This window comes from Bacillus rossius, chromosome 18 (genome assembly GCF_032445375.1).
Source record: "Bacillus rossius redtenbacheri isolate Brsri chromosome 18, Brsri_v3, whole genome shotgun sequence".
Taxonomy (NCBI): Eukaryota; Metazoa; Arthropoda; class Insecta; order Phasmatodea; family Bacillidae; genus Bacillus; species Bacillus rossius.
In genome coordinates this window covers 8,065,180-8,082,386 of record NC_086345.1, presented here as the reverse complement: position 1 = coordinate 8,082,386, position 17,207 = coordinate 8,065,180, and the positions used below count along the sequence as shown (strand labels likewise).

Below are 17,207 nucleotides of genomic sequence, written 5' to 3'. Positions count from 1 at the left end.
CAATTACATTAAACTGTTTGCACTGTTATAATTTCTCTCAACACGACATAACCAACACAACTGCGTGAAAATAACATTTGATCAAACTTTGAAACAGACATATTGCTTGTAAAAAAGCAAGATATTTGATTGGGCTTCAAATTAATTCTAACTTGTTTCTATCCCTTAAATATAGTATTCATATCATTAAAACATTATATATGTATGATTAAGTTAATATATTTTGGTCTGGAAGAACACAAACATCATCATTAGAGGTCACAAGCTCAACTGTTTTATCTCGTACCCCTGGTGACAGACTGTTCACAGTGTGTCTAGACAATTTATTATTAGGGGCATGTGAATTTATGATCAAAATACACATTAGGTTTAAGAGACATTGGGATATTAGCCTACATGGTTAGAAAAATTGACAATGACTTGTAACCAGGACACTGTCTGATTACCTGTATTTTCCCGTTTTTGCAGACCTTTTCAATCCACAGGGTTTTTCTCAATTTTCCCAGATTTTTTTCTTTTGTCTGCAGGAACCCTGACACATGATTCAATAGGATGTTGAAGTTAACAGTGGCTAGTTGCTGCAAATAGTTTACCTCGAGAAGGAAAATCAAGGTTAGCGTTGAATCAAATTTTTAGGAACGCCTACAATTTTGATAACTGCCAGATACACTGTGCCAAGGGCTTTGTAAATATCTTTGTGTGATCTATGCCATAGCAAAAGGTCAATTTCCAATTTTAAAAATATTGTGGAAAAAGGGTGGATATAAAAGGTGTGTGTGTGTGGGGGGGCGGGGCGGGGGGGGGGGATTTCCAAATTGTGACATACCTATAAAAAATTGGTTGTCTGTAAAGTCGGTTTACGGACGATAGTTTAACGTGACACGTCATAACAAAACATTGATGAAATGATTGCATACTTTTGTGAATAAAATTGAATCATTTTTATTGAATTATCACTATTTTTTATGGATACAAAGGAGGAGTGAAATGAAATCTACAATTTAATTGATAAATTTACTTTTATTTGCACTCATTAATTCAAATATGTTTATTACTTTATGGAAGAGATTATTTTAACTACAACTTTTATACATGTTTGCTATTTAACTTCTTCCAATCTGTGATATTCTGTTAAGGATAGGACGATGATAGGAAAAGTAGGAAACTAATGGGAGTGTTTCAAGTTTAATGTGCCTCGAAAAAGTCAAATCGATGGTTGTTCCAATCGAGTGGAAGAGAGATAGATGCGGCGCAAGCGCACAATGAGCGTAACGGGACAATGAGCGTAACGGGACACTTTTTAGTGCGTGCAGCCGGCGTTCATCGATTTACTAGACGTTGTCACGTCAAACATAGCTATCCGATGAAGAGAAGGCAAGGCGAGGGAGGGGGACTCACGTCGAACACGAGGTAGTGCACGAGCACGCCGAGCGCCTCGAAGCCCGCGGAGTTGTGCCTCAGCTGGGGCAGCAGACGCTCCTCGGGGGCCGGCCTGGGGGCGGGCGCCGCCTCCGGGGGCTTGCCGGGCCCCGCCGCCGGCTGCTGTCGGCGGTTGTGCTCTGCAACACAACATATCCCAGTGGGATGAGCACTTCGTTCTTCAAACAGTAATTTTAGGGTAGTGAAAATTGCTAGACCCCGTCAAGGCACGATACACACATACAGACACTTGATGGCAGTCGAGGGTTCTTGTATTAAACCTTCGTCTACATTTCTCCACCTTGCAAGATGACGGTGAACGCTGAGATCTGATTGAAGACTGCGCGCCAGCACTAGCGGGCCGTCCTGACTGGACTCCACACACCTCACTTGTAGCTTTGAATATATATACTGTATAGAAGTCGCCAGCCCAGGTTAAAATTTCTAATACGGTTTTGAGGTAGTTGGTTAATTCACCGCCGCAATCGCCACCATCTCTAGGGCATCGACTTGTGGTGGTCCCTAGCGGACAAGTCTCGAACTCTTCAAACACCCCCTTCCCCTCCCGTTGAACGACGCTGAGCTGCAGTGAATGATGGATGAGGGGTGCGGGGAATGACAGCGGGCGACAGTGCTGCGCTCTAACGTGTAAATAACAACTAAGACGATACAGGGCGTTACGGCAGCGCACTGCAGCGGTGAAGTTCCCAAGGTGCTCATCATACGCTCCTGAAAAACGTAGAGTAAATCCTATCCACTCGCGACTTCTATACAGTATATATATTCAAAGCTTATAGCCGGCACTGCCTGGCTCCACTCGCCGAGCAACGCGTTGCTCTTAAATCCAAAGTCCCAAATTTTTTTACTAAATAATACTTGGGCCATTAAAAGGGCTATTGAAATGCAGTGGTGTAGCTAAGGGTGACTGGCGCCCCCTCATCATGGATTAAAAGAGAGGGGGTAGGGTTCAGTAACCACGAAACCGTCACAGCGGTGCCCCCCCCCCCCCCTCCCTGCCACCCGCCTGCTACGCCACTGTTGATATGCATATCGCACGTCATGTGACCGGGAGTAATGCAGACTATAAAAAGAGAACCCGAGCCGTCTGGCAGAGGGGGTGGAGAGGAGAGGGGAGGGGAGCACGTGGAGCACAAGAGGGTCACGAGTGCGCCAAGGTCGCCCCGCGCCGCCGGAACTCTTCTCTCCTCGCCCCCCTTTTCTCGCCCCGAAGGGGCCGGATGCACCCATGTCCCAAGCCTGGGCAAGCTCAGCCACGCCGACCTCGTTCCCAGGCCACGTGTTTCACTACGACCCCTTCGTAAATGACGCAACACCAAAATATACCAACCATTAACCTACTAGGTGAAAAACCTTAATGCCCCCCTCCCCCCACCCAACACCCCCAAAAAAAATTTCCTTGCCTCAAAATACATCACGTAAGCCTAAGATTTTGTTAACAATCAAATGTAAGCAGGCTTTTTTTTTTATTACAAATCATAAACAGGTCACCGTGGATAGTCTCATGTGTAAAACACGGGGCGATAGAATTGTATCCCCTTGAAAAGGGTACCTTTCATACTATTGGTGGCGGTAGAGTAGCTGGGTAGAAACTGAAAAGGTAGCCTTTCCGATTTCTTAAAACGCATGTTATTATCTGCTTAAAAATCGTAAAAGTTATCCCCTCTGGAAACATATCCCAAAATGGCTGCCACCAGCACCTAGTTCCTCAGTTTCTTACTAGGTAGCGCTGGTAGGGAGTGTCCACAGAATACCTTAGCAAAATAACCGCCTATGTAGCGAAACATTTGAAAATGGCTTCTCTTTTGTCTTTTTGTTCTGCGTGTAAACACTACTTCGATCAGAACATATGATCGGATGAAAATTCTTATCACGTGTATTGTCTGTGGCGAACTAGGCAACCGCCGAGGGCGCCAAGTAGCTGGGGGCGGCGCAGCACGACACATAACAGCTGATGTAATATGTAACGATTATTGAAACTAGATGAAAATGGGTTTTTTTGTAACAGTTTGGAATTATTATATTGATATAAGTAATTATTTAAAGTCCACGGTGACCTGTTTATGAATTGTAATAAGTAAAAAAGTAAAAAATAACACAAGCCTGCTTACATTTGATTGTTGACAAAATCTTAGGCTTACGTGATGTATTTTGAGGCAAGGAAAATTTTTTTGGGGTGTCCGGCCCGGGAGGGGGGGGGGGGGCATTAAGGTTTTTCGCCTAGGGCGCCAATTTACCTTGCACCGGCCCTGGCACCATACTTACCTAACCAAGGGGATAACTACCCAGTACCTACTCTACCGCCACCAAAAGTAGGAAAGGTACCCTTTCCAAGGGGATACAATTCAGCACCCCCCCTCCCCCTAAAAACAACACGGGTAGGTAACATTCTACTGTCCACCAGGAGGCATCACTACTGCCCTATGCTCTCTCCATGTGACGACGGGGCCTCGCGTGTGGCAAGGGATAAGTTCCAAAAATTTAAGTGTCAGAAGAAACTGGCATGGTGAAACTACCGTGGAATTTTGTTTTGCAAACTTAAATAACTGTAACACGAAATAATCACAACTTTAAGAAGTCGTGGTTAAACTAGGGTCCGCAGCACCACGGTAAAGTGCTGGTATCGGTGAATGACACATGCAGTCCTCGATCCAGATTGTATCGTCGCGGATGCTGCCAGAAAGAACAAAGCAAGTATTTCTGCATGAGAATTATAATTTAAAACGTATAAAAATATTATATCCATTAAGTAAAGCTCAACTTTTGTACGAATAAAAGTTCATGTTAGATAAAAAAAAAACAAATTGGTGCATGTACTTATGTAGTAAAAAACTAATTTTGCATGAAAAAATTTATAGAAATAAAATCATACAAAGGACTAGTGACATTATAAATAGGCTTGGTAAAGTAAAACTTAATCAATTTTAATTTATAAATACAATATATAAATGCAAAATATTTAATCTTAAAAAAATATATATTTAATAGTCCCAGAAACGTAAAAACCCACAAAATAAATCAAGGTCACGATAAGTTATAGTCGAAAATTTAACGACTTTTTGAGTTGTTAGGTTGCTTATAAATACCGCACGGTTGGCTGATTTCCAAAGAAAATGAGGGAGTTAGTTATAGCATTGAGTTGTTTTGTGGCCAAACTACTTTCCCCTGTGGCGCTTCTTTGGCTTCTCTGCATCCTGCTCGTTCACACGCGCCACCGAGTGGCGCGACCGAGTAGCGCGACCGAGTGGACAGAAATGTTTCATAGTTTTGTGTACGAGAAGAGTATAAGAAAAATATGAAAGATCAGTTACATGGTAATATTCCTTCAGAATCAATGGCTTGCATATCTTTGGTTATTTTTAGTGTTTGGTTCAATTGACAGCATCATGTGTATTTTTAGTCAACTGCTATGGAAAAACAAATTCACCAAGGGAAAAATAAAATGTATATAAACATTAAACAATATGTTTTCTGAAAAGACACAAACATTTCAGGAGATTAACTATCGTTATGTTATCTTCTGTAGTTCACATTAAAAAAAAAAAACAAGTCTTGATATATAAAAAAAAATATTGTGCCATTTTTGACATAACATTTATTTTTCATGCTAAGCTATTTTGAAAATCTAGGATTAAAGGGTATTGGAGTGTGATTTAATTATGTAACCATAACATTAGCATGCAATTAGTCACGTCATGACAATAATTCATAGCAATAATTGTACTCATTTAACTGCAAGAGTTAAAAACGCTACCGAGTTAATTTTTGTTAAGTTGGATTATTAATAACTTTTTTAATGATCATAATCATTAAATTCTTAGTTAAATAAAACCAGCTAGGTTTTGTTTTTCCATTTAACAGAGCTGCAGTTCCTCTTAATAATTTGATTATTCATGAACATTATATGGAAACACGTAGAAGTGTTCAATTTTAGAGTTATTTTATTGTTTAATGTTATTGTTCTTATATTTCTTTTTACAATAAGAAATACAGGTTATGCAGTACAAAAATACTAAAACAACTGACTGAGATATGTATTAAAGTTATTACAGCAATTATTAAATCATTTTTGCTTAAAGTACAATTTTTATACTGCAATACTCTCAAATAGTAACCGAATAAATAAGACAATAATTGTACCACGTCGCAATACGTACACACTACTATAAAACATAAATCAAGGGTAATGCAATGAATAATCAATTATTGACAAACAATTCATTGAGCCAAACCAAGTAAAATTGTAGTGCAACAGATGCATCGCAATTTTAATATATGTAATCCTGTAATGTATCATCTAATTAAAACCTACTTAATCCCCACAATGTAATTGTGCCGCGTAAACCCATGTAAGCCGGTAGTGAAATCAAACAATGAAAACCAAAGAGATCAACAATAAGGACGTAAGTGGTACTTCACAAGAAGGAAAACCACAGACATCCGAATGAATCGAAAACTGAACCAAATGATTGGGTGTTTCAGTAATACTTTTTACCCACAGAATATCCGAATCATGCTGTACAAATCCAATGTGATCAGAACAAGGGGACCCGACTAAGGTGTTGGTAAAGTAGTCGATGGCAACTGCACGCATGTTCAGGAACTACGCAACACAGGTCCGCCAGTGCGCGCTCTGGTCAACTCGTTCCACGCACTTCCAAGGGCTAGAGACGTGTTTACATTCGGAAAAAACATTACCACATTTTTCCCGAATATTCTACTTTTTCTCATCACTAGAGACCGGGAAAATTCGCGGATTCATTTTGCGATAGGCTAGAATCCAAACTAGTTCAACTTCTTGCTGCTTCAGTGATTGGACCACAGATTACCTTAATGACTAAGCCAATGAAAAATCCTCAGCAAAAGAAACAGCGAATCACAAGCATTCCAGTTGACAGGTGTCACGGATTAGTATCCAATTCAGCAGGTGTAATCTGCACAAGTACATAGAGGATCGTGGAGTCTATCCTAGAGGTCATTGAACCCGCCAACTTTTCCAGTCCCTACTCATTACCAACATAGATTTACACAATTAAGGTTGAACTGAAATGCGTTTTACAATAATTTATTTCCTGCAGATTGGTAGCCACTGATCAAACAGCATGTTCTTTGTGTTATATGTTGGTGGAGGGTGGCATGGGTTTCTATGAACTCTCTGAATCTCGAGTGAGCAAATAGGAAGTTGTTCGCATAAAAACGTAGTTTTCAAGTGGAAGTATGACTCGTTAAAAAAAATTCCCAAAAAAAAAAAATACTTTTAAGGAAAACTAACATCTGTTTTTTGAATTTTATTTTTGCAATGGAGAAAATATATTAAAACTGTTATTTTGGTCATACGCCATTGCTAGTTACACTGTATGTCAAAAAAAACCTCAAAAACGAACAAACAAATGAATACACACAAAAAATGAACTTGCAGATACACAGAAAACAAGCTAAAAATCAGCCGAAGTAAAAGAAATGTAAAACATGAACAAGCACACAATATTCCATGGAATGAATCACAGCAGAGACGGACCACGAGGAGGACAGTAAGACGAACAGGCGAACGACAGCACAGACTCCAGCCCGCTCCCTGAGCGGTGTGACGTCAGACGGCGGCCCACAGCCTCCTAGTGTATTTATAGAGCTTATCTAGGCGGCGCGCTCAAAGGTCGACCTCGCCTATCGGCCGGCCAGGTCGCAATCGATTACTTCCATTCGCCCAGAGGAACCGAGTGGCAATCCGAGAACCTCACGTCTAGCTCCTGTAATGCATGCCTGCACAACGGAATCTTCATGTGTGAATGTGTGAACATTGTATACGGCATTTGATAGGAGTGATTTCGTGAAAAGGAACGGAAGTGTCAAAACGGAAATATGACACAAATATGGCGCATCCACGCGTAGCATGGTCACTTTTGTAAACATTGGGGTACACTGCAAACGTTTTGGTGTGCCAAATGAAACTTTACGACAGTGAAACCACCCTGGAATACATTTGGTACACTAAAATAATCAAAGTAAAAGGTGATCTGAAGTTTTAAAATACCCAATAAAACTAGCATTACATTCGTTATTACCACAGTCTCCAGCCCTAACTTCAGTTTCCCAAATAGCGCAGTGGTAGAACGCGCAGTTGATAAACTCAAGGGCCGTGGTTCAACTCTCGTCAAAGGGATATTTTTAATATTATAATATATTATATAATACTATTGAATAAGAGCAATAAGGTTAAGGTTTGTTTGTAAATATTTTTGGAAACCTGATTTCTATAGTTGGATCAAAAACTAATATACATACATATATACATAGCGCAATAAAATGTATTTTAATGTCTCTACTGGAATGCAATAATTAATGATGCAGTTTGATGATAGTCACCTCTTGCACGAAAGCGGCATACAAAAACATTCCACATTGTCCTTGAGCTGGCGACAGGACATGTCGCACTCCACAGCTCATATTCAATACAAGTTTACGGTCAAACATTCAGATATGCGCGACAGCCAATTTCGAGTCATTTCAAACAGCCTGCAGTTGCTTTAGGCGCTCGGACAGAGAGTGGAACAGTAACAATTTAATTGCACTGCTGTGCGAATGGAGGAAACGTAATTATTTCTTCTTCGAAGTTTAGCAGCTAAACTGCGGGCCTCTAACAGGGTCCAATGGTCCATGTCCTCTTCCGACTAATGTTGCTCTCCAAACTGCGTTTGTAAACAACTTGTGGTTGTCGGTGGTTGCTTTGCAAGTGACAGTTGCCACTGCTACTACTGATGTCAAATCTGATACACGTCACACGAGACAGCAGATCGCGTCACCTCCCAGAGTAGCTACCCCGCTACCACTTTACCCGCGCATGTCGACAATTACAGGCGTCACACTTTTCAAGGGAAGCCTTCTTTTCACAGACGAGAGAGCCAAACGCCCGATCGTGCATCTTCGGTATTTTTTTGTTCATTGTAAATAAATATGGCGGTGTTGATAAAAGGATACTAATTAGGTTAGGTTAGCTACATTATAAATACTTTAAAACATTGTGGACGGTTGATTTGGTTAGGATAGCTACATTAAAGATACGGAAAAAAAAAAAGCATGAACTTCGGGGAACTTCGGGTTTTGACTCTCTCGTCTGTGAAAATATGGCTTCCCGCTTTTCAACAAGATCGCGTCTCACGTCATTCCAGATAGCGGGACCTACGTAGAAAGCACGCCGCATCTCCACTTCACAGTTCTTTCTTAAGGGCCCCGCCTACCTGGGCACACATACGGTGTGCAGAGCTTCAGGAAAAACAACGCGATTTCAAAACTACTCAAGATATCCGAGTGGGGCCTATTTACGAATAGCATTTAAGAGTTCGCTGAGGACCGAAAAGTACTTTTAATTTCGGATTAAGTTTTTAAATTGTATTTTTAGAAGCGTTAAAATGGCTAAAACGCGTATTTTCAGAGTAATTTTTAGGAATAAAACAATCAGTACAGATTCTTGAAAGCACTTAAGGGACTTGCATAACACCTTTATCTTCATTTCTCCGCTATATAATGTTACGGTCACCGCTCAAATTGCACAGTTATCCTGTGACGACGAGACGAATGCGCGCCAGTTCAGAGACTTGCGCTTAGAGGCTATACCGCGCTGGAAATACCAGCGAGCGTCGCGCTTATCATCCCGCCTCACTAACACACATACACCCCTGACGAGGCGGGCCCCTTAAGGGGCAAACAAGATAAAAAAAACATGCAGTGTTTCTGTAGCTGTGTTGTTTTCTAACGATGAAGACGTGATTATTCCAATTCCATGTCTGGAATCAGTAAACTCAGGACGCGGAAGTTAACGAAAACATCTCAAATTTTACGAAGATCCCTGGATAATTTATAACTAGTATAGTAACTGAAAGTCAAATTTGTGTTTGAAGTGTAGCTGCGCTCGCCATAACACGCTTGGGAGGAAAGAAGTCGTGTCGGAAAGTTCTTTAGAGCCCAAAATGTATCACACAATCTAGGTCTTAGGACGGTAGTATTCTTAATTATTTTGCTTATAATATTTCGTTTTTGGTTCATGAATTATAATAAATAATCATTTAAATATTTAATAGTTTATAAAAGTGTATGTTCCACTAAACAAGTACTTAACATTTTTATTACCTTAAAAACTAATTATGTCAGTCGTAGTATGTACTAAAAGCATGAATAATATATAGTAATACAGCTTGAAATGTGATTAAGGCGAAGGCTACATGCGAACGGTACAGATATGAACGGTTATTTCTAATCTGTATAAAACATGATTCCATGCATTCAGTAACGCTCGGGCAGACTAAAATGTGCCTTTGAATTCATAAAAACTATTTAATACGAACTATTTTTAATAGAAAAGTCTTGTGTTAACAATTAGATGGTTATATTATATATGTATTTAGAATCATGTGCAAAAACAAGAAATATCAGAAGCGAAGTGAGTTAGGATAGTCAGGTCTAGACAGCGAGGTCAGTATAGGCGGGGATATCGGCCAGGCTGCCAGGCTGTGCAACAAGGAACTATCAGGCACTTGCCTCCGAGAACCCATATCAGGATATATGCATACTTGAGGCTTAGATTTACAGGGCCGGGAAAGTTCAATCCCAAATATCTCTGTAGAGTCGTCTGCATTCTACAAACCTACCTCGAGTTGCACCAAAGTAATACTTAAACAAAATTATTTAAAATGCAACAGAAATTGCCTAAAACTGCATTTTTATATCTCGCCAGCGTAACAAATCCAAATCGAAATAGGAGTGTCTGTAATACAAAGCTGTAAAACATTTTTTTTTTTACTTTTATAACATGTATTGAAAGTTGTTAACATAGGTTCATGGTGTTCGCAAATTACGGGGCATCAATTTAATGGATGGAAGTTAAGTTCCAAAAAAAAAGAAACTTTTGTTGAGATATTTTCGGAAAGGAAATTCTGCAAAGTTACAATTACTGGTGAATTAAACACTTTTTTTTCCTTTCAATATTAGTTTCATGTTTGTAATTAAGTAATTAGCATATGACTTGTACAATCTCAGATTAAAATCTGTAATACGGTTGTATTTTTATCCGTGAACATTTGTATATTATCTGTAAGACTTTTTTTTTTTACGTTGCTCAGCTCAGACAGCCAGAATATTTCTTTAGGACTTAAAAGATCCACCATAATCTGGGACTGCGACTCCTTAACATGTTTATTTTTACGAATTGAATTTAAATTGTGTTAATGAACCATATAATTGTCTAATAAGGGCCGGCCCATTCTTTGGATAATGTGATTATAAATCCATGTTATAAATATATATTTTTGTTAACTCTTTGCAGCATACCTAAAATCTAATTTTATTGACTACCTATGCACAGAATATTTTTTGCAAAAACTTTTTTCCCTTTCTGAAAATTTGAGCACTTATTCACAGTTATATCAATTACAAATACATTAAAAAAAATTTTTGGTGTTTTATTTGACACTATTTTTAATAAAATATTGTGGTTATTGTAGATAACCACCATGCATTAGGGGACTTTGTCATGGTGGTTATCAATGGTAACCACTTACGCCCAAATAAACCAATTTGTGCACAGTTTAATCAGTTATGTACTTATAAACTTATAATTCATTAGAATTTGTTAAACATATATGTGCAACACATAGATTAGCTGGAATTAAATAATTGTTGTGCTAAACAAAAATTTAAAAAATTACTTAACTTAAAAATAATACACTTGCCCTTTGTAACATAGAATGAGATCTATCAAGTACTTTACATTACCTAAATAACATTTACTTCACAGTATTTTAAAAATAAACATGTATATGTATTAGGACGTGGTGTTCTAAACTGGAAAGTGAAGCAGCTACATCTGGGTAGGCACATAAAATTGACCTGAAAAACGTACACTGCATGTTGAGCTTACATCAGCACTAATTTATGTGAAAGTCTTGGAAGCAATTTTTGTCTTTCCTCAAACACAATGGAACCTTGCAGGAATTGCACATCCAAATTGTCCTTACTGGATGCTTCTTCGTGCTGCACTTTGCACATCGTTTAGATGATGAACGCTGTGGTTGATGGTCGGCACTCTGTAGTCGTATACACTTGTCGACTGTCGGTTTGTGGCCCTTTATCTCGATGATACGCTTCTGTCCCCTATCTTTTGGTGAGCATATAGTTGATTTCAAAATCAGCGAGTCATATAGTGACCTTCGAAAATTCTTGTTACTCAGCTTTTCTTGGCAGGTTTGTTTGTGAATGATAAATGCATTGGTGATAGCTGCATCAACAAAGTGAAAAAATAGCCTCATATACCATTTTTTACTTTTTCTATCTACCTGATAATCATTCTTGAGACGGTCAAAGTTGTCAACGTAGTTCATATTTCAAGATTTGTGGACAATTCACCTCTGAGACAGATCCATCCCTTTCCTTTCGTTGCACAGCAGTCACATTGTTCGGATCATGGTAATTAGAAATCAAATTTACTACCCTTTTATCCTTCCACCTAAACATTACAATGCCCTTTTCAGTTTGTTTCCAGTCAAAGTCCCCTCTCTTCAACTCTTTATCTTCTTTCAAGGATGGCAAATTTTTTCGTGATTGATTTACAGTACCACAACAAAATATTTGACTTTCTTTTAGTGAGACCATCAAGTCAAAACTGCTGAAATAATTATCGATGTACAGATGGTGGCCCTTGCCACCAAAATCTTCACAAAGCTAAAGAACTACACGAGCTGCTAAGCCATGTTCAACTTGATTCACACTTTTGCCAGTGTACACTTGGAATCTGAGGTTGTATCCAGATGAATCACATAACATCCATATCTTGAAACCTCTTTTTATAGGTTTGTCCCTCATATACTGTTTCAAGGTTGATCTACCCTTAAACTTCACCATTGCTTCGTCAACCACGAGTTTTTGATGAGCATGGTAGTTTTCTGAAAAAGCCTTTTGGATAGAGTTTAGGATGGGCCTAATTTTGTACAGCCGATCATAATCTTGCTGACCAAACTTTGGTTGCACTGTGTTGTCATTGAAATGTACATGGCTTAGTAGCCAGACAAACCTGTTTACTGTCATGACATCTGAAATATAGTAGTCATGAAAGTCTGGTTTTGACGACCAGTAATCGCGGTAACTAGGTAAAACTTTCATGCCCATGTATATATTTATTCCAATAAAAGCCCTTATTTCATCGGAATTTGTTAGTTTGAAAGTTTTCCCTGCCTGTGTGGCATATAAGTTAGTTTGAAATGCAATATGTTCATATAATTCACTATCAATAAATTGTGAAAATATTGTTACGGGGTCGTGTTCTGGGAGATGTAATATCTTATCTGAGGGTCCTTGCCTCTCTGTAAAACTAGGAAGCGTATCAAAATTCCTCTCAGCTTGATCCCAAACAGGTGGAGTTACTACAGAAGACTTTCTCGACCATGATTTACTAGAACATGGCATAGATGTGCTAGCAGAAACATGAACAAAACTTTTTGCATTTGATTGTTGCGCTGTAAGAGTTTGATTACTAGTTTTCACTGCTGCAGGAATATCATATGAATCATTATCTGAACTAATCTCCGAGGATGACGATGACGCTGATATTTGAAATGTCTTTTCTTTTTCTATACTAAAGGATGGATCTGCGTCAGAATCATCATTACTTATATCACTTTCTGAATTAGAAGGTTTTTCTAGATAACATTGTTTTCTCCTTCTAGAACTTTTTCTCTTTGGACGCATTATAGAACAGTGCGAAAAGAAATACTGTAAAATGTATATATGGGCTGACTTACTGTATCATTGGCACGGTGGTCACTGTTGCTAACCACCAAAAAATAAGTTATAAAATATAAATTAGTCAATCAAGATTGCATGTAAATTAATAAAATAGCTTTATAAAGACTATTTACTAGTACAATTGTTTTATACTGAACAATTGTAACACTATTACCACAATAACTTGTATCTAAACACAGCGTAACAAAATATATCGTCACTAATATTCGAAACCACGAAGAACTGAACAGTAACCTCGCGAGGGTCAGAAGTGCATTTGCATGCGATCTAGCGGCATTTCACGGAACTAGTAAAGGTGGTTAGCGGCGGATACCACCGTGCATTCGGAGCAGGCAGAAATAAGTTCAAGTGGTTATCGCTGCTAACCACCATGCTTGTATGACCAAAATTTATGTGGTCACCACCACTGACCACCATGCTTCAAAGAGTTAATCAACTTATAAAATATCCAATGTGAAAATAATCAAAAGTAAAATAAAGCAGAGGTAGGTACTAACATCTAGACGAAATCATTATTCTGCAGTCTGAAACCAAAAGATCCACTAGTTGCCCCCCAGTCATCAGGAGAGTAAATTGTAACAAAGTTATAACATAACTTTGGTTTGCTCTGTTATGACTGAGGAGTGTAACATTTTTTTTTGTCTACGTAAAGACTGTATAAGTATCTGTATTTCTGTTTCATTGTCGTGTCTATGCACTTGCACTGTTGGCGTATCTGGGAGACTAGCGCAGTGTTGGCAGAGATGGTGTGCGGTGGCATTCACCAAGGTCGCCTCCACAGCAGACCGCCTGCACCTGGTAGTCTCACAGCACGGGAGCGGGCATGGTGTAAAGAAGAGGAGGTGAAACCGTGCGCAGGTTTTCCCCCTCCACGCGCTCCCTCGCTACGTCACCTTGGTTGTAGCCAGCGGTCTTCTTCCAGCGCTTCCCATCCATTTCATCTGCGTCTCGTGCGATCCTTTGTTATTGCTGGTGCTTACATAATCCTGAGTGCTTTTATGTAGCTGTGCAGTGCTCAAAAAGACTCGAGATTCTGGCATAAAATATTTTTCTTTTCCAAAAAAATTAACATCTTTGCAATAAGTGGGTGAACGTATGCAAAAGGAAGGAAAATTTCTGTGTTAGCAGATTTAAGTTTAAACAAACGTTATTTTAAGTAGAAATTTCACTTGTTTTATAACACGAGTATTTATTTTTAATTTTTTTGTATGATTAACTGAAGGTTAATATTAGGTCAAGGAATATATTTCGTGCTAAATACTGAGATATTATCTATAATAATAAAGTCTTTCACAGTAAAAAGGTTATTTATTGAATAAATTTATTAAATTATATTTAAATGTATATATATATATACATTAATAAAACTCAAATCAATGGTTTTTAAAATGTTAGTGTGTTTGGGCATCAGCGAGAACTAGAGAATTTATTTCAATTTTTTTTTTCTTGTTTGTTATAGTACTAACCTAAACACTAGGTTATGTGGTATTAATAAAGGGGAAAAAATATTTCATCAATGCATGTAAACAAATCGAATAAAAGTAGGAATGTGAACCCCCTATACATCAAAAAGAAACATGCGCATTTTTTCTATTGTTCAAAATGTTCTCTTTAATGGAATGGGTAGGACGTATTATATCATTACGTTTAAATATATTTAAATATACACGCAAAACTGTGAGATATTAATTATAAAATATATAAAAACGAAACAGGCTTACATACAATCACTTTTGAAATTCGACGTCTAATATGTTTGTTTTAAATGAATTCGTATAGGCTTTGGAAGAAGTTAATTTTTATTTCATTACTATTCATATGTATTTAACATAATAATGTTAAAGCAAAATACCGCTTAAAATGCGGTGCGTGAAAGTGAATTAGCCTACTTCTCTAGTTACATGTGATCATACTGACTTAAATAATATGTTAGTTACCTAAAGGTATTTTAAGATTTCGGCATTACAATCTGCTTGTGTTGTGTTATTTTGTTAGTTTACACACAATAATGAAAATTAACGTAAATGAATTCATTATCAACTTTTGATTTTGTCAATTTTTTTCCATTCAAGCGTTTAGATAATGGTACAATTTTGTTTAAGAGTTTGTGTTTTATGCCTTAAATAGCATTTAACTCGTTTAAAAAACTTCGGTTTTAAATACTTAAAAATAAAGTTTGCAGGGACCATCGTTCAGTACATTCTCAGCGTAATGCCTGCAAGCTGTTTTTTGCTGAATATCGTAGAGCTATTTGGTTTAATAATATGTTTTAAATATATTTTTTAAATATATTTTTGGTAATTATTTATCATTTTGTTTATTGTTTGTAACTAAATAAATTTTAAATTAGTAAATAAATCAAAAGCGCTTATGGTTGCGTAAATTACAAATAAGTATTTTAAAAACTTTATTTTGTGTCAGATTTTTTTTATAATATGTGTGTATTATTCTTTGCCGCCGACATCCTGAATGTTTATTATCTCTATTTTATTAATATTCATAATAAATATTTTCGAAGTGTATTCATTCGAATTACCACTACAATTCTGTGTCGTTTTATGTAAAAAAATTTTTCGACAGTGCTGACATTTATGGCCATTGCGGTATCTAGATAAATAAAAGACCCAGTCAACATTTTGAAGTGATGAAACAGCGGAAAGAATATTGCTTCATTAATTTTATTATTAATATAAACCCCGTGTTTTGATACTACTATATTTATTTAAACTGTATGTTCTAAATGCATGTTATACAATGCACATAGCAAAGTATTTTTACGCTTCGTGGTAACTCTCACTATTCAAACGACTGTAAATGAACTGTCTGTGCGTGGTATTCCCGTGTGGACCGGGCGGTGCGACCAAGGTAACGTAGTGCGCAGTGGAGGACGAGTTTGGGCGGCCGGACGGTTTCACCTGCCTTTCCTTACACCATGGGCGCGGGGAAGAAGTAGCCACAGCGCCACAACAAGTGCTCTGTTGCCGCTGCAGCGAGGTTATGGTCGACGGGTGCATGCACGCAGTATTTATAGGCAGGCCACCATCGCGCCGCGAATAGCGCCGTGTTGTGGCTACAGATCGCCGCGCCAGTCATAACCACAACACGTCACGGAACCTTCCCCGACTACGTCACAATAAGGGCGAGCAGCGTGTTCCACGAATAAGCGCTCTGTCTGCAGCCGTTAGTTCGGCCAGAAATAATCTGTGCTTACTGCTGTGGTATCCTAGGCTATTTAGTCGGCAGTACGCTCTGGAACTGAAAGACGCCATATTGGTTTCAACAGTAGAGGCGAGCGCCGGACAAACAATGTCTCTCATAGGCCGCGCTAAACCCCGTGGAGACGAGCTGAACCCAGTTAAGGGGCCCGCCTCGTCAGGGGTGTATGTTTGTTAGTGAGGCGGGATGATAAATGCGACTCTCAATGGTATTTCTAGCGCGGTATCGCTTCTAAGCGCAAGGCTCTGAATTGACGCGTAGTCTTCTCGTCGTCACAGGATAACTGTGAAATTTGAGCGGTGACCGCAACATTATATGGCCGATAAATGAAGATAAAGGTGTAATGCAAGTCCCTTAAGTGCTTTTAATAATCTGTACTGGTTGTTTTACGCCTAAAAATTACTCTCAAGACATGCGTTTTAGCCATTTTAACTCTTCTAGAAATACAGTTTAAAAACATGATCCAAAATTAAAAGTACTTTTCGGGCCTCAGCGAACTCTTAAATGATTTTCGTAGACATACCCCACTCGGATATCTTGAGTAGTTTTGAAATCGCGTTGTTTTTCCTGAAGCTCTGCACACCGTCTGTGTGACCAGGTAGGCGGGCCCCTTAAGGCCCCCGCCCACCCGGGCACACACACGGTGCGCATAGCTTCAGGAAAAACACCGCGATTTCCAAACTACTCAAGATATCCCAGTGGGGTCTGCATTTAAGAGTTCCCTGAGGGCCGAAAAGTACTTTTGATTTTGGATTAAGTTTTTA

General features: G+C 38.5%; 1 protein-coding gene across 3 annotated transcripts in view; it reads right to left on the bottom strand.

Annotated features, from left to right (window-relative positions):
• The window catches only part of LOC134541304 (uncharacterized), a 475,001-nt gene that overhangs the window by 35,749 nt on the left and 422,045 nt on the right, over positions 1-17,207 (bottom strand). For all 3 annotated transcript variants that reach the window (XM_063384632.1, XM_063384633.1, XM_063384634.1), the window contains one exon: positions 1,399-1,559. In XM_063384632.1, the coding sequence (XP_063240702.1) occupies positions 1,399-1,559 (161 nt within the window). The remainder of the gene's footprint in view (positions 1-1,398; positions 1,560-17,207) is intronic.